General features: G+C 49.4%; 1 protein-coding gene across 2 annotated transcripts in view; it reads right to left on the bottom strand.

Moving 5' to 3' along the window:
• ARID1B (AT-rich interaction domain 1B) overlaps positions 1 to 24,401 on the bottom strand; it is a 437,948-nt gene that overhangs the window by 77,393 nt on the left and 336,154 nt on the right. Inside the window, exon 6 of one of the 2 annotated variants that reach the window (XM_062186972.1) lies at positions 14,343 to 14,432. The exons of the other annotated variant lie outside the window; for it this stretch is intronic. Coding sequence (XP_062042956.1) covers positions 14,343 to 14,432 — 90 coding nt within the window. The remainder of the gene's footprint in view (positions 1 to 14,342; positions 14,433 to 24,401) is intronic. 2 annotated transcript variants of the gene reach the window in all.

The raw sequence follows: 24,401 nt of genomic DNA, 5'->3' as shown, positions 1-24,401 counted from the left end.
TCTTGGCGGCAAACCTAACAAAATAAGAGTAAACTGGGGAGAGGTGACGTGTGCCCATGGGAACAGTGGCACTGCTCACGCCAAATTCCAAAGCAACCTTCCTAGAGGCCACTGGACCCGGAATCTGTGTGATGCTGTACCCCACAACTATTGAGAAGTAAATAAACAAAAGTGGATGTTAGGAAAAAAGAGAAAATACATCTTTACCTTCTGCAGAACTGTAATGTCAGATTCATCTACATCAGTTCAGACAAACCAGAGTGAGTGAGTGGAAAGAGCTGTGACGTGCTCATTTGACCAAGAGTTCCCCTCATCTAGACATACACCTGAGAAAAAGCTCGTGTTCTCAAACTTGCCTACTACACTGGATCTTAGCCAAATGGTTGGGAAGCGATCAAACTAGTATACTAAGAAAGGGCAGTTGGAAAGGCAGCTCTCAGACCTGGGGGGTTTGTGTTGGTGCAAGTGCCCGTGACCATGAAGGCCGCAACAACGGACAAGCTTCCTGTCCACTGCGGGAGACCACAGGGCAGAGGCTTCCACCAGAAGTCCCCAGAGGCAGCTGGAAGGCCAGACGGTGTCTGGACCCAATGTCACATTAAACCTGGGAGGCTGGGGGCCAGTGTTGTGGCACTGTGGATTGGACCACTGCCTAAGAGGCCAGAATCCCACATAGGCACCATTTCCAGCCCCAACTGTTCCACTTCCCATTCAGCTCCCTGTTAATGTGCCTGGAAAAGCCATGGAAGATAGGTCCCTCTGTCCACGTGGGAGAATCAGATGGAGCTCCTGGCTCCTGGCTCCTGGCTCTGGCCTCGCTCAGCCCTGGCTGTTGTAGCCATTTGGAGAATGAACCAGCAGATGGAAGATATCTCTCTCTCCTCCATTTATCTCTGTAGGTGTGCCTTTCAAATAAATACATAAATCTTTAAAAAAAAAAAAAAAACCAAAACCTTAGGAGGCTAGATGGGGCGGCACAGGTTTGAACACCATGATTCCACTGCAGCAAGGAAAAGATGTCTTCTAACGCTGCTCTGTCTAGAGACATAAAGTAACCAGAGCTCCTCCTTATTATTATATTTAATTTAACTTATAAAGAATTCGGGCTCAATTGGCAGCTCCCAGATATAAATCATCATAGAAAATGTTTGCTTTTTCAAATCTGAAAACAAACAGAAATCAGAGCACTGAAATTACTATAAATGATTGCATCTTAAAGATGTTACATGAAATATTTATCTAAGCTTAACTGTAAAATTCTCAAGAGTTTCCACAGAATTCTGTTTAATATAAAATGTGTTTCAGCTCCACACAGACTGTGAGGGTCTCCCCTCCCCCTGGGGGAGACTGACTGCTTTCCTCTTCATTAGTTAGGGACAATCACATGGTCTCCTAGTTAGCATCACATTTCAGTTCAACCATGAAGGCGTCCACGCCCAAGGCCTCAGAACCTCTCCCAACACATACAGTCCTGAGTTACTGTGGCCTCTTGGGACAACGACTCCAGGTTTCAGGTCTGTTCAAATGAGCTCTAAGGATTTTAAACTGGGCAAGTTATTTCTTTGTTTCTGACTATTTAATCAGCCCCTGAAACACGTCTCAAAGCTAACTCAAACCTCAACTTCCCGTAACTTGGGGACAAAGCTCTGGTAGGTGTGGAATCCACCTCTACACAGTGATCAGAGGTGGAAGACCCACTGGCCTCTGGGCATGGCTCACAGAAGTGCTGCAGGGTGGCTGACAGCAGAGGAGCTGTCTGTGGTTTGCTGGTGTCGCCTAGCAGGGAGGGTGGGTGTGTCAGTGAGCGGAAGGCGGGGCTTACGGAATCCAGCCGGACAGAAGAATTTGTTTATTGAGGATGAAAGGTTTTAACAAAGACCTGTTTTTTAGGTAACTGAAATTTCCATCAATTGATTTAGACAATTACATTATTCCATAACCTTTAAAAATCCAGTTATATCCATCGTGGAAGCCTTTTCCAGTAGGATCCCTGCTGGCATTTCTGTAGGATTGTATATCATCATGTGTCACTTTGTCTAACCCCTACATGGCCTTCTAACTTTTAACCTCACTCCCCTTCAGTCCTTTCTTTATGCTGCGAATTATGGTCAACTTAGCTTTTTTTTCCTTCCTGGGGAAAATCAGAATTGGGTCTCTAATTTCCATGTACAAATGGCGGTAGCTCTTGTTTAGTTTTCTTCTTTTTTATTTTTTAAAGATTCTTTTGTCTTTTGTTTATTTGAAAGGCAGGGTTACAGACAGGGAGATACAGAGGCAGGGAGAGAATCTGCCGGTTCACTCCCCAGTGGCCAGGGCGAGGCCAGACCAAAGCCAGGCCTGGAACTCCATCTGGGTCTCCCAGGTGGGGGTGGGGGTCCACCACTGTTTTCCCAGGTGCATCAGCAGGGAGCTGGATCAGAAGCGGGGCAGTCTGGACTTGAACTGGTGCCTACATGGGATGCTGGCACTGCAGGCAGCGGCTTAACCCACTGAGTCACAGTGCCAGCCGCTGGCTGGGATTCCTGCATGCCATACAGGAGAGCCTGGGTTCCTGTTCTGACTTCTCTCCCAGTTCCAGCTTCCTGCTAACGCACATCATGAGAGGCAAATGATGTTCCGAGTGGATGAATCCCAGCCCCCATGTGGGAGATCTGGCCTAATTCCTGGCTGCTGGCTCAGACTGGCTCAGCCCAGCCCCAGCTGTTGTAGTACCCGGGGAATGAGCCAGTGTATGGGAGTTTACTCTCTGTCATCTCTCTCTGTTCTCTCAGATAAGTGAATAAGAACTTAAAAGTTCCTACCTGTTTATAGTGACATATTTACTGGACTGTATTTTTTTTCAAGAAGTTGTTATAAAATGGCAGCCTGTAACAGGCTGAGAATAGAAAACCCGACAGCTGGGAGAATGCAGCCCCATTTTCAGAAAGCTGTGAAATTTTTCCAGTTACAAACGATCTGAGTTTAGAAAACCAAACTTTCTAGTAAGGGAAATTTAGAAAGTACAAAATGAATTTCCTATAAAATGTAAAATATACTGAGTTACTAGATGTACTATGAAATTCTATGTCTCAAGCAGATATCTACCACGGGAAAATTCAAACTTTAGACAGAGCGCTAAACTAGACAGTTGTTACTTACTTTATACAAAGCCCCAAAGCCAAGTTTCTTAGAATTTCACCCACAGTGGCAATGTCAGCAGGTTTTTGGGAGTGAGTTTACTACTTGTAAGACCAGTGACGACGTACAGTCACAAACCCTTGCATTACCTGCTCCAAATGAAGAGACGTGTTTCTCATACGCACCATCAGAGCTGCACTTTACGGGGAGAAAACCCATCTGAGCCCACGCTGATGCTCACAGAGAGGGTGGCTTTGTGGCACGGGAGCAATGCGCGGCCACGCTGGGCCTTCTGCAATCAGGGTGGGTGAGAGGAGCCTCTGCCAGGCCCGGGTGGGGCTGGGGGCTTTCTGTCTGAAACAGTGCTTGCAGGCTCAACCTGAGAGTCGAATACATGCATGCAGAAGTGCTTTAGCACTGAAAAACGCCGTGAAAATGCTACACAGAGGCCCTGCTATGGCCTTCAGTATAATTCTGAGCCCTTTATTCATTGTGACTTCCATTCCAAGCTCCGAAACCGGAGACTCAACACACAATAAGGTTACCCAAATCTACTAGCATGCCTCTGTTACTTTAGCATTCATAGGATGGCATTAGGATGAGAGAGTATGTATTTATTGAGATTTACTGATTTATTTATGTATTGAAAGGCAGAGCAACAGAGAGGGGAAAAGAGAGAGAGAGCATGAGAGAGACAGAGAGAGAGAATGAGAGAGCTAGTTAGTTGGCTTCCATCTGCTGGGTTACTTTCCAAATGGCTCCAACAGTCAGGGTTGAGCCAGGCCAAGTCAGGAGCCATCTGGGCCTCCCACATGGGTGGCAGAAGCACTTGGGACATCATCAGCTGCGTTTCCAGGAGCATTAGCAGGGAGCTGGATCAGAAGAAGGGCATCCAGGATGGAACTGCTGCTCCAATATGGGATGCCAGCATGGCAGGCAGGGGCTTATCATGTTGTGCCACAAAGCCAGCCCTACTGCTTATTTAAGAGCCAGAGCCAGAACCAGAGAGAGAGAGAGAGAGAGAGAGAGATGTTCTATCCACTGGTTCACCTCTCAAATGCCTGCAGCAGTGGGACTCAAGCCAGGTCTCACATGTGGGTGGCAGGAACCCAACCACTTGAGTCACCACGGCTTTCTCCTAGGGTCTACATTGGGGCAGACACTGGAGTCAGGAATGGGAGCCAAGAATCAAACCCAGATACTCTGATGTGCATCTTAACCATCAGGCTAAATGCCTACCCCTAAGAGAATACTCTTTTTTAAAGAATTCTTGTCATTGACAAACTTAAAAGTTAGTCAAGGGGCTGGTGTTGTGGCATAGCTGGTAAAGCTGCCGCCTGCAGCGCTGGTGCCCTGACCCAGCTGCTCCTCTTCCCATCCAACTCTCTGCTGTGGCCTGGGAAAGCAGTAGAAGATGGCCCAAGTGCTTGGGCCCCTGCACCCTGTGGAAGGCCTGGAAGAAGCTCCTGCTTCAGCCTAGCCCCACCCCAACCATTGGCAGTCATCTGGGGAGTAAACCAATGGATGGAAGCTATCTCTGTCTCTTCCTTTTCTCTCTCTGTAACTTTGCCTTTCAAATAAATAAAAATAAAATCTTAAAAAAATTAGTCAAATAGGAAATAAGTTACCAACGAGCAAAAATGATAAACTAAAATTTAAAATTTCATAAAAGATTAAAAAGTTTAACATCTCAGTCAACTGGGTCACTTCCTTTCCCTCTTATTTACTGGGTGCCAAGTGGGGGGACACAGACACAGGGGAAAACAGACGTGGCATCTGCCCCCATGGGGCTTCCATTCCAGCAAGACAGCCAGGCATCCAACAAACCACTCCAACGCTGTACGTGATGAGTGTAGTAAGAGCACGGGTGCTGCGTGGGAATCAGGGGAGGACCGACTCACGGTGGCAGGAAGGTTTCCTTGAAGAAGTTATAGCTAAGCCGAGACCTGAACAACGTGCAGGAGCACCTGAGCCAAAGCCAAGCAGACGGCTTCAGTACCCGAGTGCACACTCAAGTACGTCCCTGGAAGCAGGCCTCCTGCCCTCTCCTACAGGGCACCAGCACCCAGCTGGCCAGTTCTTTTCAATGGCCACTTAACATCTGACCCCTTTCTCCAGACCCTGCCCTTGCCCAGCTACTAGGCGTCAACAACAGACAGAGCACACAAACCACAAGACAAGCGGACCCAAGATGTCTGCCTCTGGCCCTCTCACCAAGCGCGTCGACAGCCACGTGCCATCCTTATTTGTCTTCCTCCTCTCCGAACAAGGGACTCTCTTGCCTGTGGCCAAGTCTAGTGCCTTCTCTTGGCTCTGAACCCCAACTTCTGTCATCTTTGCAGGGATCTGTCACTGGCTCTGGACTGCTGCACGGAATTGTGCCGGATCTCCTGGCCCGGCACACACATCCTCGCAGCATCTGGCACGGGCTGTTTCTCTCACCCTGGACACGGCAGCCACGGCATCTCTCAGTGCTGTGGGCTCCCAGAGCACAAGGTTGGTTCAGATCTACAAATCTCTGCACATCAAGTCCTTTAGCAAACATTTACTGGCTACCTCCATGTTCCAGGCAAGGTGCTATTCCCCAGTCTAATAAGTCCACATTTAATGAGCATCTATTATGTACTAACAACTTTGTTTACTAACTCACCTAAAGGGAGCAGGCATTTGGTGCAGCAGCCAAGGTGCTGCTTGGGAAGCCTGCATCCCGTAGTGCAGTGCCTGGGTTCAAGTTCTGACTCTAGGTTTGATCCCAGCTTCCTGGTAATCAGTGCACACCCTGGGAGGCAGCAGATGATGGTTCAAGTGGTTGAGTCCCTGCCACCCACACACCAGATCCAGCCTGAGTTCCAGCCTCCTCATTGCAGCCTGGCCCAGATTCAGCTGCAGAAAGCATTTGGAAATGGAACAGCAGATGGAAGACCTCCGTCTCTGTGCCTTTTAGTATATATGTATTGAATGTATGTATCTATAATCACAACCTGAAGGCACTGTGGCTCAGAGGGTCAGATCTTCTGATTCCAAAGTCCCCAAAGAGTCAAATGAGAGATAGCACAGGACCATGGCATTCTGAGACTGACAAGGCTGTGGTCCCGTCCTCAGGGACCTCCAGCCGGGGAACTGCGCTGTGAACCCAGCAGTGACGGGGCCATGGCCACAGGGTGCCCGGCCTGCAGGGGGCAGCACTGCGCCAGGCATGCTTCCTTCTGTGCTAACGTACCCACTGTGTGTGCCAGGCCACCAGGACCCAAAGGACTGGGAAGAAAGACAGGAAGGCCCAAGGAGGGGACACGGCGGAGGTGGCATGGTGGCAAAGGCATACCGATTACAGAGAAGGGTTCGTATAAAGATCCCCAGTGAGGGTTAGTGTGCCAGAGGCTGTGAGACTGTGACCAGGGAGACCGGACAGGGTGGCGGGGCTGGACCCGGGAGGGCACCACCATCAAGCACACGAATGACCTTTCTCCAAGGCAGAGGCAAGCGACTGAAAGCATTGAGAAGGCATTGACCTCGATGTGACAGGCGTGAAGGGTGAGGTGCGAGGCTAAGGCAGGAACAGCTGGGAGGCTGCACAGTTAGCTAGGGGGCTAGACCACGGTAGTGACAGCGGCTGCTAAGGGGCATGTGCAGTCAGCGTCGTGGTGCAGAGGGTAAAGCTGCCACCTGCGATGCTGTGTGTCCATAGGGGACCTGGTTTGTATACTGGCTGCTCCACTTCTAATCCAGTTCCCTGCTGATGGTCTAGGAAAAACAGCAGAAGATGACCCAAGTGCTTGGGCCCCTGCCACCCACATGGGAGACCCAGATAAAGCTCCTGGCTCCTGGCTTCAGCCTGGCCCAGCAGTGGTCATTGTGTTCGTCTGGGGAGTGAACCAGCAGATGGAAGATCTCTCACTCTGTCTCTCCCTGTCTCTCTAATTCTAACTTTCAAATGAATAAATAAAATCTTTAAAGGGGGGGGGCATGTGTGGAGAGCATGAGAGGAGAAGACTCGGCAGACACTGGTGACTGATGTTTTTGGGGTAGCATGGGCATCAAGGATGGCACCGGGCTTTCTGGACTGGGAAAAAGGGCAGACGACAGCCTGCAGCAGGGAACATCAAAGGGACAGGAGAGGAGTCATGCTGGTGTCAGTCGGTGTGTGCCATATGCATACCGCATTTACCTAAGACCCAGATGTTCTCAAACACTTTCAATGACAAATAGTGAGCTAGCTACAAACAAGTGCTATTGTAAGTATGTTCTAACTGGCAACTCTAAAAAAAATTATTGCATGTAACAAAGGAAATACAATTATGCTTCTTTTAAAATATACTAAAATCAAGACAGATTATTCTTCTATATAAAGATGGCCCTTTATCGTGTGTGGTATCTGTTTCCCCACTTTTCTGAAGAACTTATTTCTGAACAGTAGGCTTAAAAGAAACTTAATGAGGCTGGCACTGTGGCATAGCGGGTAAAGCCGCTGCCTGCAGTGCCAGCATCCCATGTGGATGCTGGTTCAAGTCCTGGCTGCTCCATCTGAGGAGTGAACCAGCAGATGGAGGACTCTCTCTTTCTCTAACTCTGCCTTTTGAATAAATAAATAAATAAATCTTAAGAGAAAAAAAGGAACTTAATGATAAACCTAGAGATGCCTTCATTATGGACAAGCTTCAGTTTGGTCCAACATCAGCCCCAAGGTGGAGTTCTGAGCGTGAAGAAATCAGAAGCAGCTTCCCAGAGTGAAGTTTAGATACTGTTCCTTGTCTGCCAATCTCCCATTTCAGTTTATTTTCATTTCACGAATCCTCGAAAGGGATCCTGAACTCAGAGCAGAGGCTGTGCTAACTGCCTCGGGGGTGGAGGTAAACGGTGGCTGAAGTCGGCGGGCGCTAGCAATGATGGATTTCCTCCCGACAACCAGAAAGGCAGACTGGGAGAGCGCTCGTGGCACCTGGCAGCCTCCCCAGGGTGACCGTCACGCTGAACAGTGCGGGTCCAACACAGAGAGGGACCAAACAGCTGCTGCAGTTTGCAAAACCAGAAACTCTCAAATCCCTCCGTCCACTCTAACAATTGCCTGAGTGGTCGCCTTCATTTTAGTACTAGCTGTTAATCTCTTCTGGCCAGTTCAGGAACTAGACGAGGTAATATATTCAAAAGTAATTTTTTAAAACTTCAAAACTGTCTTTTGTTGTAAATCTCACCATGAAAACAGTTGGAAGCATTAAAAACTTCCAAATCTTATTTTCTTCCCGTGTAAATACCCCCGGGTTATAAACAGCCTGGCTGGCGTGGAGGCAGGCGGCCTGCGGACAACTTATTTGGTGCCAGGCTGCAGGTGTGGTGAGGCCAGCTCAGACTGGCGGCGCACGTGCACGGCTGGATGGTGGGGACAGGCCTGGGACAAAGGCGGGGCAGAAGCAGCAGCTGCAGTCTGGGGTGAGATTAAAATGCTTAGAGTGACTTTAGGGGAACATCGCGTCCCATAGCACGTGACCAGCATGCTCTTAATTTAAGAACACTAAGAATTCTCTCCTTTGGTTGCTGCGTCCCCGAGAGGGTGCGAAGGCTGAGGGACCTGGGTGACAGTCGTCCACTCCCTGTCATCAAAGCAGGCTCTGCCGCAGAGCAAACAGACTCAGCCACGCCCTCAAGAGCTCAGCCGCGTTCCCAGGGCTCGGAATCAGATCTCTGCCTCCCATGGCATAAAAAGTCAGAGAGAGATTTGCCCTAAGCAAATCGAATGTAACTAGGAATTTGACGAGAAATTCTCTTCAGACTTCTGAATTCTATTCAGAAGCTAAAATGCACCATTAATTAGTGAGAATAAAATTATTACCAAGGCGGCCAACAACAGAAGCACAGGAATATCGGAAACACAGTCTGTCCCATCAGTGTGACAGCAGCCTGTTCGGCTGAGAGCTCCCTCTCTGAGGGCAGACATCCCGAGCCTGCTCGCAGGCAGCACCCAGAGTGAGAGCGCTTCCGAGAGCTTCCCTGCCCGGCTGCCCGGCTGCCGGACGGCATGGTGCCGGCTGATGAAAACACGGCTATGGTGAGCATCTCCATGCAGATCAGGTTCCAAAGACGAGACTTCCGTGGTTCTGTCGACAGCTAGCAAGAACCCTACGCCTGGCTGGACCAAGCACCTGACTGGGTCCTACGAAAATGTGAAATTCTGTACCTAGCCTCTCCTGGTCCTGCGGCTGTAGAGGAAACACACCTTGTCCTGCTCCTCTAACCCGGTCCTGACGACACAGGGCGGCAACCTGTGCTGCCCTTCGGCCGCAGCTCGTCTTTGTGAGCAGTGGAGAGGAGAAGGGTTGGACAGGAAGGAAGGGGAGAGTGGGGGCTGCTTTTCAACTGTTCCGGAGGCTTCCACCCAGCGTGCCTCCTGCTCCAATCTGACGGCCACAGAACAGCGCCAAAGAACTGCCTCCAGCCACAGAATACATTTTCTGACACATCACAGGCCCGCGCACTACCCATTCTGCTCGCAGTCCGTGTGTAAAAAGCAAAGTTCTTAGGGGTTCTGTTTCTGCATGTCTCAAGGACTAATTAAATCCTCATCACTACCTTCTAATTATTCAGACACTATGGGACTGCACTCGGGCAGTCCCTGCTGGCACACCAGATGAAAGGGTTAAATAACTGTGTCGATTCTGAGACTCCAGATCTAGTTCAGAGCTTCAGGAAGCCACCAGCACTGACATGAATATTTAACCAGGCACCACTGTGAAAATTAAAAGGGAATTCAATTAAAAGGTTTTCAAAAAATTAATTCTGACCTCTGCATCTGTCCAAATAAATAAGCCTTCTTCCAGCGTTTTCACCTAATTGCTAATCCAGTAAGCTAGAAGGGCATTTGCTAGTTTCATTAAGCTTAGCATGTTACAGGGGTTAAAAATGTGATCACTTTAATGTTAATCATTATTATTCTTATTTATCTACTTAGTCTCTAAGCCCTCTTGAAAAGCAGAGCAACACACTAATAAGCTATTTCCTATCACTCTCTTGAATTTTAAGATATGTATGGTAAAGATTAAGAAATAAGGAGAGGCCAGCACTGTGGCCTTGGAAAACAGCAGAAGATGGCCCAAGTGCTTGGGCCCCTGCTCCCACGTGAGAGACCCGGAAGAAGCTCCTGGCTCCGGATCGGCACAGTTCCGGCCACTGCAGCCATTTAGGGAGTGAGCCAGCAGATGGAAGACCTTTTTCTCTGTCTCTCCCTCTATCTGTAACTCTGCCTCTTAAATAAATAAATAAAATATTTTTAAAACTCATGGGGCTTCACTCTCATGATCCTATTAAAAGAAAAAGGAATAAGGATAAAATCTAACCTCATTAGTTACAATCTTCCTGTTACAATTCTGGTATTTCAGGGCTAACTTAGCTGTTCCTCTACTGCCTTAGGGGGCACACGCTGTACTACTTCAGGTTTTTTTTTGCGAGGTAATTCAATAGCTCTTCTGTATGACTATAAGTCTACACAGAGAGGAGTTGGTTTAAAATGAAAACCAACAGCACAGGTGCCACCGCAGAATACTAAACTCCAGTTTTGACCTTTTTCTTCTACATTGCTGTTAACACTGAAGGTAAGAGCAAAGCACGTGAACCGATTTTCTTTACTCGCAAGAAATCCCAGCAGCACAACACAAAAATAAGTTTTATACTGGCAAACAGGTGGAAACGTAGGAGAGGCGACGACGGCAGAGGAGAGTTCACGGAGGCAGTGGCAGAGCGGTACCGCCGTGGCTCACCTCCAGTGCCAGCTCCCTATGGACTCGTGCAGCCGCACACTCACGGTCACGGGCGTCTACACACCGTGTGGGGAGCCAGGAGCCAGGAGTGTGACTGCTGTCCTCTGACAGATCTCAAGACCTGCACCAGAGGTGGGCGGGTGGGCACCAGAGGGCAGAGAGCGGCTCTCAGCCCAGCACGGTCTGAGGTGGGTAAAGTTCTCTTCCACGGAGCAGGTGGTTGATTAGTCTGTGTTCTTCTCAAAGGCAGGACAAGGATCAGGGAGGCAGAGCCTGGCTTCTTCGCCTGGAGGGCCTTGGGCTCCCGCGGGGCACTGTCAGCACCACTGTGCCCCATGAGGACTCTGGCTGAGGGCTCAGGAAACTGCACCCCGAAAAGAAGGAGCCTGCCCCTCCCGGGGCCTGGTGTACCTGTCTCTGTGCGAGTGAGTTTCTAAAGAAATTAGATCCCCTAAGGATACACTGAAGAAAATGTATATACTAGAATGTATTCCAACAAACTAAGTAAAGAACTGTTTGGCATGGCTACTTTGGCACCTGTTTGCACCTTGTCCATCAAGGGCCATGGTTTCTGAGAAATACATTTAAAAAATAATGATGCTAACTCGGTCTATTTTCCCCCATCAGTGTCTTTTATTCCTAAATATGAGGGATATATATCAAACGTAAGATTACGAATGATTCGTTTTCTGTACATGGGAATCAGCTAGTACAATTTTTCTAGTACAATTTTTCTTAGATGTACTTTACATTGTGTATGTTGTTGGTAAAACACCAAATGATGTTAAGACGAACTCAACCACATTTTTACTGCTGCTTTAAATCATTAAAGTTGCTGTCATTTGCCACTGAAACACCTGATGAAATTTTATTAGGAGTTCGTATTACTCCCTCAGTTCTAACAAATCAATAAAGCCATTTTCTTTTGCTTCCTGGTACCCAAATTGAGAGGAAACTTCATTCTGGATGGCAAACCATCATCTGACTTCATACTAACATCTAGTGGAGCTTCTGGAGCCCGCATCTTGGTGTTGTGGATTGAAGCCGCTGCCTGCAGTGCCAGCATCCCACATGGGTGCTGGTTTGAGTCCTAGCTGCTCCACTTCTGATTCAACTCTCTGTTAATGTGCCTGGGAAAGCAGCGGAGGATGGCCTAAGTCCTTGGGCCCCTGCACCCACATGGGAGACCTGGAAGAAGCTCCTGGCTCCTGGCTTTGGTCTTGCTTGGCCTGGCCCAGGCCCAGCTGTTGCAGCCATCTTGGGAATGAACCAGTAGATGGAAGAGCTCTCTCTATCTCTCTCCCTTTCTCTCTCTCTCTGTAACACTGCCTTTCAAATAAATAAAAATACTCTTTAAAAAACTGCGGAGTTTTCTTTTCCAGGGAGTTGCCTCAGCCAAATGCCAACACACACAGCGTTGCACACAGCACCCCCAGCACCGTCCTCCAGAGGTTGGATGGCCACGTCCTAGAAACCAGTGCAGATTCACAACTTGGGCTGCCGCACTGTGAGGGGCCCCTGCCCAGTCAGCTCACTGTGTGCCGGAGGCCACGGGTGGACCTATTGCCACGCTGGCTTTCACACACGGACAGGAAGGCCCTGGAGGTGTTCCACCTTGTTCAGATGCCAAAGGTCATTTAGCCAGGTGTCCTCCCCGTCATCGCATTTTGGTTTCTACAGTTTTGGATTGCTTACCGACGCCACCACTCCAGATCTCACAGGGAATGTCTCTTCTCTCTTCCTAATTGTCACTTTGTTAAGGTAAAAATGGCAGGACTTTCAAATAGGGGCCTCTTGCCCTCTAATGCCTGCACCATGAGTAGATTCCTGCCAGAGAGGAGGCTGTGGGCTGTGGGGAGGAGGAAGCGGAGTACCGACTTCTCCATCTGCGCTCTGGGCCTGGCCTGAGCGGGCACTGAGGATGCCCATCGCCTCTGCCTTTGTTCTCTGGTTCCCCGACCTGACAAGACGCAAAGAAGAGAAGAGCAGTGACAACGCCTGCCTGCCTGGCACCAGTGAGCGCTGCCCGCGCTTCTGTGGCGGCCTCCGGATGACCACGACCAGGGGAGGCGTGGACACAGAACAAGCAGGCCCCAGTGAAGTCTCTATCGGTGCATTGTTGCTGGCAGTGGGTTTCAACAGTGCCCCTCTGTCAGCACCAGCAACGCCTGGGAACTGGTCACAGCGCAGATTTTAAGCTCGACCCTAAACCTTCAGAGGCAGCCGTGGGGGAGGGGCAGGGCTCAGCAACCTACTCGAACAAGTCCTCCAGGTGGCTCCCGTGTACCCCAAAGATGAGCCAGTCCGTTATTCAAATATACTATGCTGTCTGGATATTCAGTAAGTTCAACACATAGATTCATTTTATTGCCAGTAAGCATTCGTTTCAACACAAACGATGTGCAGACAGGGCGAATCCACTTTTTCATCGGCTTGCCTTCCTGAACAACACGCTGCTGAGTTTCTAACACATCATGTCCTTTAAAACCCATAGTCAGTCGGCACCTCCACAACCCACACAGAGGTAACTACAAACATCAGGAGTCTGTAACCCTTTCCCCATCAGCCTCCGAGCTGGGGGCCCTCCGGCCGCTGGGCCAATGTGAAGGAACAGCACAGCCCTGGAGGCTCGGGGAAGGGGGGTGGACAAGCCTGGGCCCACAGGCATGGCCCTTGATGGTACGGAAATCCTGGTCTGCTCTGATCTGGATCAAAATCAACACCATTAGCACCACCAGGAGCTGCTCTACTACTGGAGGGGAGACAGAGGGCAGGGATAAACAAATGAAGGCCTAAGGTCTCCACCAAGGCAATGACCGAGGCGCTGAGGAGAGGACGTGCGGCCCAGCCGTCTGCGGGTGCGCCTCAGCATCTGGTCACAGCCCCAGGACAGGCCCAGCTCCTCCTGCTGGTCCTGGCACTAACCCAGCCTCTGAGAACGGGGAGCTCACACACTTGGGTGACCTCAAAGGCCCCGCTTCTTTACCTGCAAGCCGAGGTGACTGGACTCAACCATCTTTTAGGTCAGTTTCAGTTCTAAGACCTTAGTTTTGTAATACAAGTTCTTGCTCCGGGTTTAACATTTTACTATTAAATAGCACAGAACCAGCAACTGATAAGAACCACTACATCCAGACACACTCTACCATTTCACTCGATTAGGACTGGTATACAAATTAAATGCTTCTCAGTCGTGTTACACAGCAGGATCATCCCTAAATTACGCTGCGTGATGCTACGTGGACACAGATGCTCTATGGGCCTGGAGCTGCACTGTAAAACTTGACTCAGTTTGCAAGACCGCAGTCTGCTTTCTCCGTATTTGCTGGTACAAGCTAAGTTCTTGTTTAGTTGTGTCATGTGGTAAGGAAATCCAACGTCCCTTGCAGAAAGGTTAGAGGAGGTGCGAAGGTAAGCAAGCTCACGCAGGCCTTCCGAGGGCAGAGCGCGACAGGTACCTGAGATGAAGTGAAGACTGACCTCTTTCCTGTGGCATTGGAGACTGGCTCAAGGCAGGATGGGAACTGGATTCTGATTGGCTCCCAGCTGGCTGAGGAGGCATCTGACTGCCTGTAAAACATGGGAGGAGAGGGGGTGTGGGAAACCCTTTGCATTAATACTGCAATTGTGCAACACCAAGACATCACCACATTTAAGAAGGACGGCTCCACACAGAGAAAGACATAGCTCAGAAAGGGCAATGTTTTATCTTTTTCCCCCGCAGAATGAAGAGGAAACATGAATGAACACATTTAGCAAGGAGCTGCGGGAAAGTCCAATTTGTTTCCATGAGATCCCAGACTCACAGGGGAGTTACCCTATAGTAAAAGTTGGCCGACACATCCTTCTCCCATACACGTAGCAACATCCAAGGCGACCAAGGCAAACATATCCGCCTGGCTCTAGCTTAGTTTCCAGCGAGGCAGTGTCACAGTGGCCAATGATTACTCACTGGGATTATCCACCTGATACAGTACTAACAACACATTTCTAAAGCATCTTCACAATTAGTCAAGGATTCAACACATATTTAGAAGACCTGCATTAAAAGGTATTGAGCATTCTTTTTTTTTTTTTTAAATTTATTTTTTTGACAGGCAGAGTGGACAGTGAGAGAGAGAGACAGAGAGAAAGGTCTTCCTTTGCCGTTGGTTCACCCTCCAATGGCCGCCGCAGTTGGCGCGCTGCAGCCGGTACACCGCACTGATCCGATGGCAGGAGCCAGGTGCTTCTCCTGATCTCCCATGGGGTGCAGGGCCCAAGCACTTGGGCCATCCTCTACTGTACTCCCTGGCCACAGCAGAGAGCTGGCCTGGAAGAGGGGCAACCGGGACAGAATCCGGTGCCCCGACAGGGACTAGAACCCGGTGTGCCGGCGCCGCAAGGCGGAGGTAATTAGCCTAGTGAGCTGCGGCGCTGGCCAAGGTATTGAGCATTCTACTATAATATGTATTGTATACCCATATGATCAATTAGAAAAGGAATGTCATTTGCTATCATTTTTTATCTTTATTGCTAATATAGCCATAGCATCTATTTAATTTCCATTTCTTCAGTGTCTGTTCATTTTACCTTCTCAAGTATAAGAGACAGGAACCATATCTTTTACTCCTTTAATCCCTCTCTTAGCATGACAGATATCTAATAAACCATAATTCGAGAATATAAATTAAAAGAGCAGAATTATTATCGATAGAAGGGAGACAGTGAATCATGGGAGGCAGGGGACAGGAGTTCGATGCATCGGAGGCAGTTGGATCCCAGCTCTTTCGGCTCAGAGGCTTAGATCCATTTCTAAGACTAAAAATATAAGAGACTTAGAAAGGCAGTTGAATTTAGCACAATCCCTAAGGCATTAGTTGTCAGGGCATGAGATCCATGCTGTTTCATTTTCTACTCTCTCTGCTGCAGGAAATCATACAGAAACCCACACACATACACGTGTGCACACATCTGTACACACTCTGCAAGGACCTCAGTTATGGAAGTCACGTGATGATGCTGGATCACACGAACTGCTTTGATCCCTCAGGAACTACTCTTCCAGCTTTGTGTGTTGCTAAAAAGGATCCCAACTGCATAGAGAAGGAAATTAACCTCCCATGGGTCAGCACCAATCCAGCCCAGGAAGGTCAGGACACACAGGACGCGAAGCCTGGTGCTCCTGAAGAACCAACGAGGTGGCTTCTTGGTGACAGACAGGCAGACCAGGAGGAGCTCAGTCCCAGAGATGCTCAGGACGGGCACTTGCCACCAGCTCTATTAATAGTTGAATCTGTGACAGCCAGAGAGCCAGAAAGATGGTTTCCAGTTTAGGTAATGGGCATAAATAGTTCTCCAGCGGCATTCGGGAGCTCCAGCTTCTCTCCCTGGTGGAGGAGGGAAAGCTTCTGAGTGCTCCTGGGTGTTCAGCCCACTCCCATGCTCGGATAAAGTGCAAGCCAAGACCTCCACTTACTCACAGGGAGAATTACACACTGGGAAACACTAGGAGCTGCTCTTACTTACAGCCACAATTAGCAAAAACAGCACAAAATGTGTTTAACCATTCATTTGGTCTCAGCCCTTTACAGTAAATTATACCAAATAACTAAACGGAAAACAAAAAGCAAAACATTCGGGGCCGAAACAATGCCAACGGCAAGCGCTGGTCCAGATCTCCAAGTGGTGCTGTCCGTCCACTGCGGGGTCACGTGCTCTCCTCACAATGTCCCAGGGCCCCAGGCTACCACTCTGCCGCTCAAGACTGAAAACTGTCACAGGGGAGCCAGCTGCACCAGGACAGTAAGCACTTGCACTGTAAGGATCACTCCTGCATGACGGGCTGGATTCATGGACTCACGACAGGAAAAACAAACAGTAATTCTATCCTAACACAGGGCACCATGGCGTCTACTGCGCACGCCCTGGGGCACTGCTCCTCTATACAGCATTCCAAGTGAAAATAAGAGGCTGTAAAGCCCCATCCCATGATTCGTAAAACAGGGCCACAGTCAAACAGCACTACCGGTTGTCTAGAGCAAGTGTAAGAAAATCCATGTATTAAATTTACCCAGCTGAAGAAACAAAAAGGAACCTTTTTAATGATAACAGCAGACACGCCTGAACCATTTAAAATTCTTTCTTTCCCCACCCTCTGTCTCTCGCTCCATAGTTTCCTAACTACTGAGTAACCACAGTCACTAAGAAATAACGCCATCTTCAACAGGTGCAGGTGCAAGCAGAGACATGGCAGATGACGACCACGATGCGGCTGAGAACGTGTCCATGGTCCTGAGGGAGAGCGCAGAGGGCTGTAACCCAACTGAACTGAGTAAATGCCTTCAGACTGCCCCTGTTTATATGACATGGGCCATCGTCAACACTGCCATGCACGCTGAGCAAACCAAGCCTAAGAGAAAAAATTTCATATTAAGCCTGAGTTTTTAAGGAAAGCTGCACATTTCCCCTTACCTGTGTTTATATGATATAAGCACAGTGGGGGAAAATTACAACAGGAAAAAACTGCACTGTGACGAGAATGACTCTCACCACTTTACCCATGCATTCATTCTCCAGTGGCCGTTCACACACTACTGCGCAAAACTGCAGTGAGAGAGACTGAAGCGAGGCGTCAGTCACCTGAATTTCTGCTTCCGCTGAATTAAAAACCCTCGCCCTGAGCCTACACTTTAAAAAAAATTATCTCATATCCCTTAGCCCATCCCCTAATGGCAACATCTTCTATAACCATAATATAATTATCTAGAAGGGGAACTTAACTAAAGACCTTATTTGAATTTCAATGTCTTGCATTTCGCTATTTCTTCTTGGTCTCCTCTAGTCTATAAACGTCCCTCAGGCTCTTCCTGTGTTCTGTGACCTTGACACTTCTGAAGAGTTCTGCTGGGCCGTTCTGCAGGAGGCTGCCCACCTCTGGGCACCCCCACAACGCCGCATTCTCCTCTGGCCATTCTGTCAAGACGCTCCCAGGGCGATACGGCTCACTTCTGAGGACGTCATCCTGACTACCTGGCCACTTCATCAGTAATATCAGTGCATCAATGACCATACAGCTCTTACCTTTTTACAGACTTACTTATATATTTGAAGGGCAGAGGGACAGAGAGATCTTCCATCCACTGGTTCACTCTCCAAATAGCTACAACAGCCAGGGTGGGACAGGCTGAAGCCAGGAGCTCCCTCCTGGTCTCCCACATGGGTAGCAGGGGTCCAAGCACGTGGGCCACATTCTGCTGTCTTCCCATGCACATTAGCAGGAAGCTGGGTTGGAAGCAGAGCAGCTGGGATTTGAACCAGCACACAGAAATGGGATGCTGTTGCTAGCGGCCCTTAACCTGCTGCACTATAATGCTGGTCCCAATAATATATTTCTTATCTTCTTATTCTAGATCAAAAAAGATAAACTTTTTCTTTTAAATGCCAGAGATTAAAACTTTATTTAAAGAAACAGGCAGGGTCGGTGCTGTTGCATAGTGGGTAAAGCCACCACCTGCAAAGCCGGCATCCCATATGGGCGCTGGTTCAAGTCCAGGCTGCTCCACTTCCAACTGCACTCTCTGCTATGTCCTGGGAAAGCAGCAGAGGATGGCCCAGGTCCTTGGGCCCCTGCACCAACATGGGAGACCTAGAAGAAGCTCCTGGCTCCTGGCTTTGACATGGCCTAGCTCTGGCCATTGCAGCCATTTGGGGAGTGAACCAGCAGATAGAAGACCTCTCTCTGTAACACTGCCTTTCAAATAAATAAATAAATCTTAAAAAAAAAAAAAAAACACAAAACAAACAGGCAATGGGCTAGATTTGGCTCACAGGCTGTAATCTGCTGGCCCTTATTCTAAATCAGTATGAAAACTCTCAGGAACACGTGCTCAAAAACCCAGTAAACAGTATTTACTAAAAACGTCATTCAATAAAATATTGACCCACTCCCCATATTTGATACAGAGCCTCACGTAAACACATGTGAGTGCCAGAGCCTGGTTTATGTGCTCTCCAAACCAGACCCAGCACATGATGCACTGGGCTCCGTGGCAGTGAACGCAAGCACAGGTGTGAAGACCTAAATGGCAAGTACACTCAGCACGTAAGTTTTCCTCGAAGTGACCACTTACAGTTTTATGTTCTCAAAACAAACAAATCAAAGCTAACAATGAGATGCCAAGCGTGCCAGTTGAATTCGACCTCTATGGTGTTGGGATGGCAGGGAATAAACAAGAAACGAACAGGATTCCCACCCGAGTCCTCTACTGAGGCCGAAACATCCCTCGGTGGACTCCTCTGCAATGACCACAGTGACCACACAACTGGACAGACTCACAAGCAACCAAAGCACTAACTCTGAGCAACAGCAGCCTCTGGCAAACCACTCACGGCCTCTGAAGCGATGCTGTGCTTTCTCCATATGCTGCTAATGGGCACAGAAATACCCAGAAGTTCCATTTTGCAAAAGTTGTAGTGTCCAGAGACAAAGCATTTCTTCCTTTCACACAGTTACACAGAGAAAGCCAACTAACCCAACATGGATTTAGTCACCAGAGATGAAATACTGATGTCATCAGTCAACATGACAAATCCGGGCCTCATGACAGACACTGCTCCGTTTCAATTTTTTTTTTTTTTTTGCTAGAAATCCAATGCCCCTTCCAAGTGTCCTGCATTAGCTGGCTTCGGGCAAACGTGAATAAAGAAAAGTATGAAGAGTTTTGCTGCCCAATCTTCAAGGATCTTAAGGACGTATGGGGACCATGAGTTCTTTAGTGACAAGGAATTGGGGCCTACTCACAAATTCTTTGGAAGTGACAGGAGACAGGCCTGTTGTTCGGAAAACTAGGGTTGGTGATTTCATGTGAATTAATATTGGTTGTGGCTGTTATCAAATCTTGCTAAGAAATGAGCAATACTTCGGGGCTGGTGCTATGGCACAGTAGGCACTTAAGCCTCTGCCTGCTGCACCGGCGTTCCATACGGGCACCAGTTTGTGTCCTGTCTGGCTCCTCTTCTGATCCAGCTCTCTGCTATGGCCTGGGAAAGCAGTGGAAGATGGCCCAAGTGCTTGGGCGCCTGCACCCATGTGAGAGTCCCAGAAGTAGCTCCTGGCTTCTGGCTTTGGATTGGCCTGGCTCCAGCTGTTGCAGCCATCTGGGGAGTGAACCAGCAAATGGAAGACCCTCCTCTCCTTTCTCCCTCTTTCTCTGTAACTCTACCTCTCAAATAAATAAAAATAAAATCTTAAAAAAAAGAAAAAGACGTGAGAAATACTTCAAGGCACTTTGGAAATAGCTAACTCTACCAGGAACCCAGTCCTTTACCTAGAATGCTGCTGTAAGATCAACATCTATTTTATAGCTGTCAGCAATCAGCAATTTGCATCACCATTGTATTCTTCAAGAATCCTTGATGGTGTCATTAACTGCGGAGAGGAGTTAAGAAGCCACACTGCAGAAATTACTGCTACTGAAGACCGATGCACACGAAGATCAGCTTTCATCTCGAACTTCCGCCTATTCCTCCATTCTACAGCAGCCAAAATGAGGCCACTGGGTCGCTTTATTCTGATATATCCTCAAAGAACCTGGTTCCCTTGCAAACCTTTATTGCAGAAATGGGTTTCACTTGCTACCATGTTACTTTGAGACCTTTTGGAGGACACGTTTCTTAATTCTGCTAACTTCACTGGTAAGGGAACTGTAACTTCTTACTATGGGCTATATTTCATTACTCCTTTAATTTCTGGATGGTTGGGAATCTTTTCTTTTACCGTTATAAATGCTAAACAGAACTTTGTCAAGAAGCAATTATGGGAGTCAGTTCGAGTTCCAGCTGCTCCACTTCTGCTCCACTTCCTGCTAAGGGCCTGGGAAAGCAGAAGGTGGCCTGAGCATTTGGGCCCCTGCACCCACACTGCACCCACATGAGACCCAGATGAAGTTCCTGGCCTAGGTTTGGCCATTGCAGCCATTTGGGGAGTGAAGCAATGGATGGAAGGTCGGTCTCTCTCTCTCTAACTCTGCCTTTGAAATAAATAAATAGGGGCTGGCACCGTGGTGCAGCGGGTTAAAGCCCTGGCTTGAAGCCTTGGGCACCGGTTCTAGTCCCAGCTGTTCCTCTTCCGATTCCGCTCTATGCTATGGCCTGGGAAAGCAGTGGAAGATGGCCCCTGCACCTGTGTGGGAGACCCGGAAGAAGTTCCTGGTTTCTGACTCAGGATTGGTTCAGCTCCAGCCATTGCAGCCATTTGTGGAGTGAACCAGCAGATGAAGACCTCTCCTCCCTGCCCCTCTCTGTAATTCTCTTTCAAATAAATAAATAAGAAAGAAATCTTAAAAAAAAAAAAAAAAAAAGACGGTTGTGAGGTAGACTCACCACACCTGTGGGAAGCACCCATGTGTGACTTAGCCAGAAGCCCCACCATGCGGCAGGGGGTGCAGCTCTGCAATACAGGCAGCAAGGATCTCACTGCGCGTCACCTAACGGGGCGGACGGAAAACGAGTTTTTGATAGTCTATTGCAGGCAACAAATGCCGTGGTCTTAGGCGTTTATTTACATGAGTTAGAAAATCAACAGATCTGGGCCGGCGCCATGGCTTAACAGGCTAATCCTCTGCCTTGCGGCGCCGGCACACTGGGTTCTAGTCCCGGTTGGGGCGCCGGATTCTGTCCCGGTTGCCCCTCTTCCAGGCCAGCTCTCTGCTATGGCCCGGAAAGGCAGTGGAGGATGGCCCAAGTCCTTGGGCCCTGTACCCGCATGGGAGGCCAGGAGAAGCACCTGACTCCTGGCTTTGGATCAGCGAGATGCGCCGGCCGCAGCGGCCATTGGAGGGTGAACCAACTGCAAAAAGGAAGACCTTTCTCTCTGTTTCTCTCTCACTATCCACTCTGCCTGTCAAATAAAAAAAAAGAAAAGAAAATCAACAGATTATTCTGATACAGCATCTTTTTGTTCCATGTCTTTTACTTCATTTGCTTTGAGAATGGAAAAAAAAAAATCTTACTCTAATCAAACTACAGGCCAACTGACACCCGATGCAGCAAGGACAAAAGTCAGAGATCCACGGTGACCTCTCAGCTACACTACAGCAAGCAGGGTCCCATTTCTCTGTCCTGCTGGTGCAGCCCTGCCCAGCCTGGACTGCAGGACACAGTGCTACGTGAAGAGTCTCGCCACCCGCCTGAGCCCTCGCCACTGCTCCCTAGCTCTCTCCCTGCAGCTCAGCCGCCCCACTCGAGTCCTGCCATCAGCCCGAGCTCCCCCCACTCTGCCCAAGCTCTCTCCCTGTATGTAGCTCAGCAGCTCAGCTGAATCCAGCCTCAGCCCAAACCCCTCCCAGCTCACATGTGATCTCATAGGACCTTTAGAACTAGCCCACGCTCTCCCTCTATCTCGGCAGCCCCGCTGTAGCTCAGACCCCCAAGCCCCGCCCCGCCACTTAGTACTCTCTAAACCACCAGTGTGTAAGGGAAGGGGCCCAGTCTGTGCCGTGTGTTCACCTGAGAGTGAGCCCCTCCCAGGCTTCATTCTTCTGAATAAGTCTGGTCTGGCTGTGGCTTCCTACTCTGTCCCTTTTCTCTAACTTCACCACGCTCCAAAGCAGACACCTAAAATACGAAGCTCATCTGCAGAGCGTGAACGTGGACTCCCAGCACGGACCCTCAGTCACTGCTGGGTGTGCGATCGGCATGTCTGTGTACTTTATACAGTATCTCGTCCTTTCACAATTGTGGTCTGTACAGCGGGGGCGGGGGTGTGCGTGTGGCTGTGAACGAGCTGTCAACACAGGTCATTACTTCGAGCTAATCCCACCTGAAATTAGAAAACAAGAAGCAACAGTGCCCCAGTCTGCCCTCCAGGCAGGAACCTGGAAAACCCCGCTATTGCACTCCGGACTTTAAAGTGAAGTCCTCGCCCTGGAAGACGAACCTCTGCCATGTCACGTGGCTCAGCTCACTGGAAACAGGATTCGGTTTCTCTAAATCCTTACTCTACTCCAGTATTAAAACTACAGGTGCATCAGTACTCCGGAGGCACATCGTACTCGCATTCCCGAGGCATTAAGGGAGTGGGAAATTTCTGGCCTCCTGACCTTGACAGACAGCGCAGCTCCCTAACAGGAGTCCCACACCTTTATTCAAAACTAACTCCTTTCTGCTTCCTGTGGGTTCCTTAAAAGCCTCACTGCCAGAGAGTGAGTGCCCACAGGGGCCTCTCCGGTAGCTCAGAGGCAGCGGTGAGTGGGCTGCGGCCTGTGTGAGAATCTTGCCCTCATGGAGTCCTACAAGGGTTCCGGGCTTCAGCCGGGGCGTGCGTGCCTGAGTTTTAAGTTAAAAAGCCCAACTTGCTATAATACATTCTTCATTTAACTTATGTCTTTATTTATTTATTTATTTATTTATTTATTTTTGACAGGCAGAGTGGACAGTGAGAGAGAGAGAAACAGAGATGAAGGTCTTCCTTTTGCCGTTAGTTCACCCTCCAATGGCCGCCGCGGTAGGTGCGCTGCGGCCGGCGCACCGCGCTGTTCCGATGGCAGGAGCCAGGTGCTTTATCCTGGTCTCTCATGGGGTGCAGGGCCCAAGCACTTGGGCCATCCTCCACTGCACTCCCTGGCCACAGCAGAGAGCTGGCCTGGAAGAGGGGCAACCGGGACAGGATCGGCGCCCCGACTGGGACTAGAACCCGGTGTGCCAGCGCCGCAAGGCGGAGGATTAGCCTAGTGAGCCGCGGCACCGGCCTCATTTAACTTATGTGATTCAAGCCAAAGCTTTTCTTTTGTTAATCAGTTATCCCACGATTGTTGGCCTCCGGATGGAAGCCCTTTGGTAGGCACCATCCCACAGAGAACTGAGGACAGAAACCACAAGAGGCTCTCAAGAGGCACCTGACGAGTTAAACGAGAGAACACAGAAGGCAGAACAGACTCACACAGGCCACCATGAGCTGTGAGCATGCGGAGGCTTCTCAGTAGCAAAACAGGATAGTTTTCAGCCTGGACTATCACCAGGTGACCCTGGGGAGGCGGCGCAGCGCGGCGGGGTGGGGGTTTCTGACGCTGGCCCGACTGCTGGGCGGTGTGAGCAGCACAGCCTGTCCCGCAGACCTCACCGCGTTCTCTACTTACCTGATGAAGGAAGGAAAGACTGCCTTCGGCGGGGGTGTTGTGGCGCAGCAGGTGAATCTGCCGTCTGAGACACCTGCATCCCACATCGGAGTGCCTGGGCGAGTACTGGCTACCCCACTTCCAACCCAGCTTCTGCCAACACATCCTGGGAGGCAGGAGTGAAGCCAGTGCTTGGGCTCCTGCCACCCTTGGAGGACCGAGGGGAGTTCCTAGCTCTTAGCTTTGCCCTGGTCCAGCCCTGGCTAGTGCACGCACTTGGGGAGTGAACTGGCAGGTGGAAGATATCGCTTTCTCTCTTTCAAGTAGATGAAAAGAAAGAAACATTAAAAACAAACAAGGGGGGCCAGCGCAGTGGCTCATTTGGTTAATCCTCTGCCTGTGGCGCCGGCATCCCATATGGGCACCGGTTCTAGTCCCGGTTGCT

This window comes from Lepus europaeus, chromosome 3 (assembly GCF_033115175.1).
Source record: "Lepus europaeus isolate LE1 chromosome 3, mLepTim1.pri, whole genome shotgun sequence".
Classification (NCBI taxonomy): domain Eukaryota; kingdom Metazoa; phylum Chordata; class Mammalia; order Lagomorpha; family Leporidae; genus Lepus; species Lepus europaeus.
The sequence above is the reverse complement of the archived record's forward strand: the minus strand, read 5'-3'. Positions and strand labels throughout refer to the sequence as shown.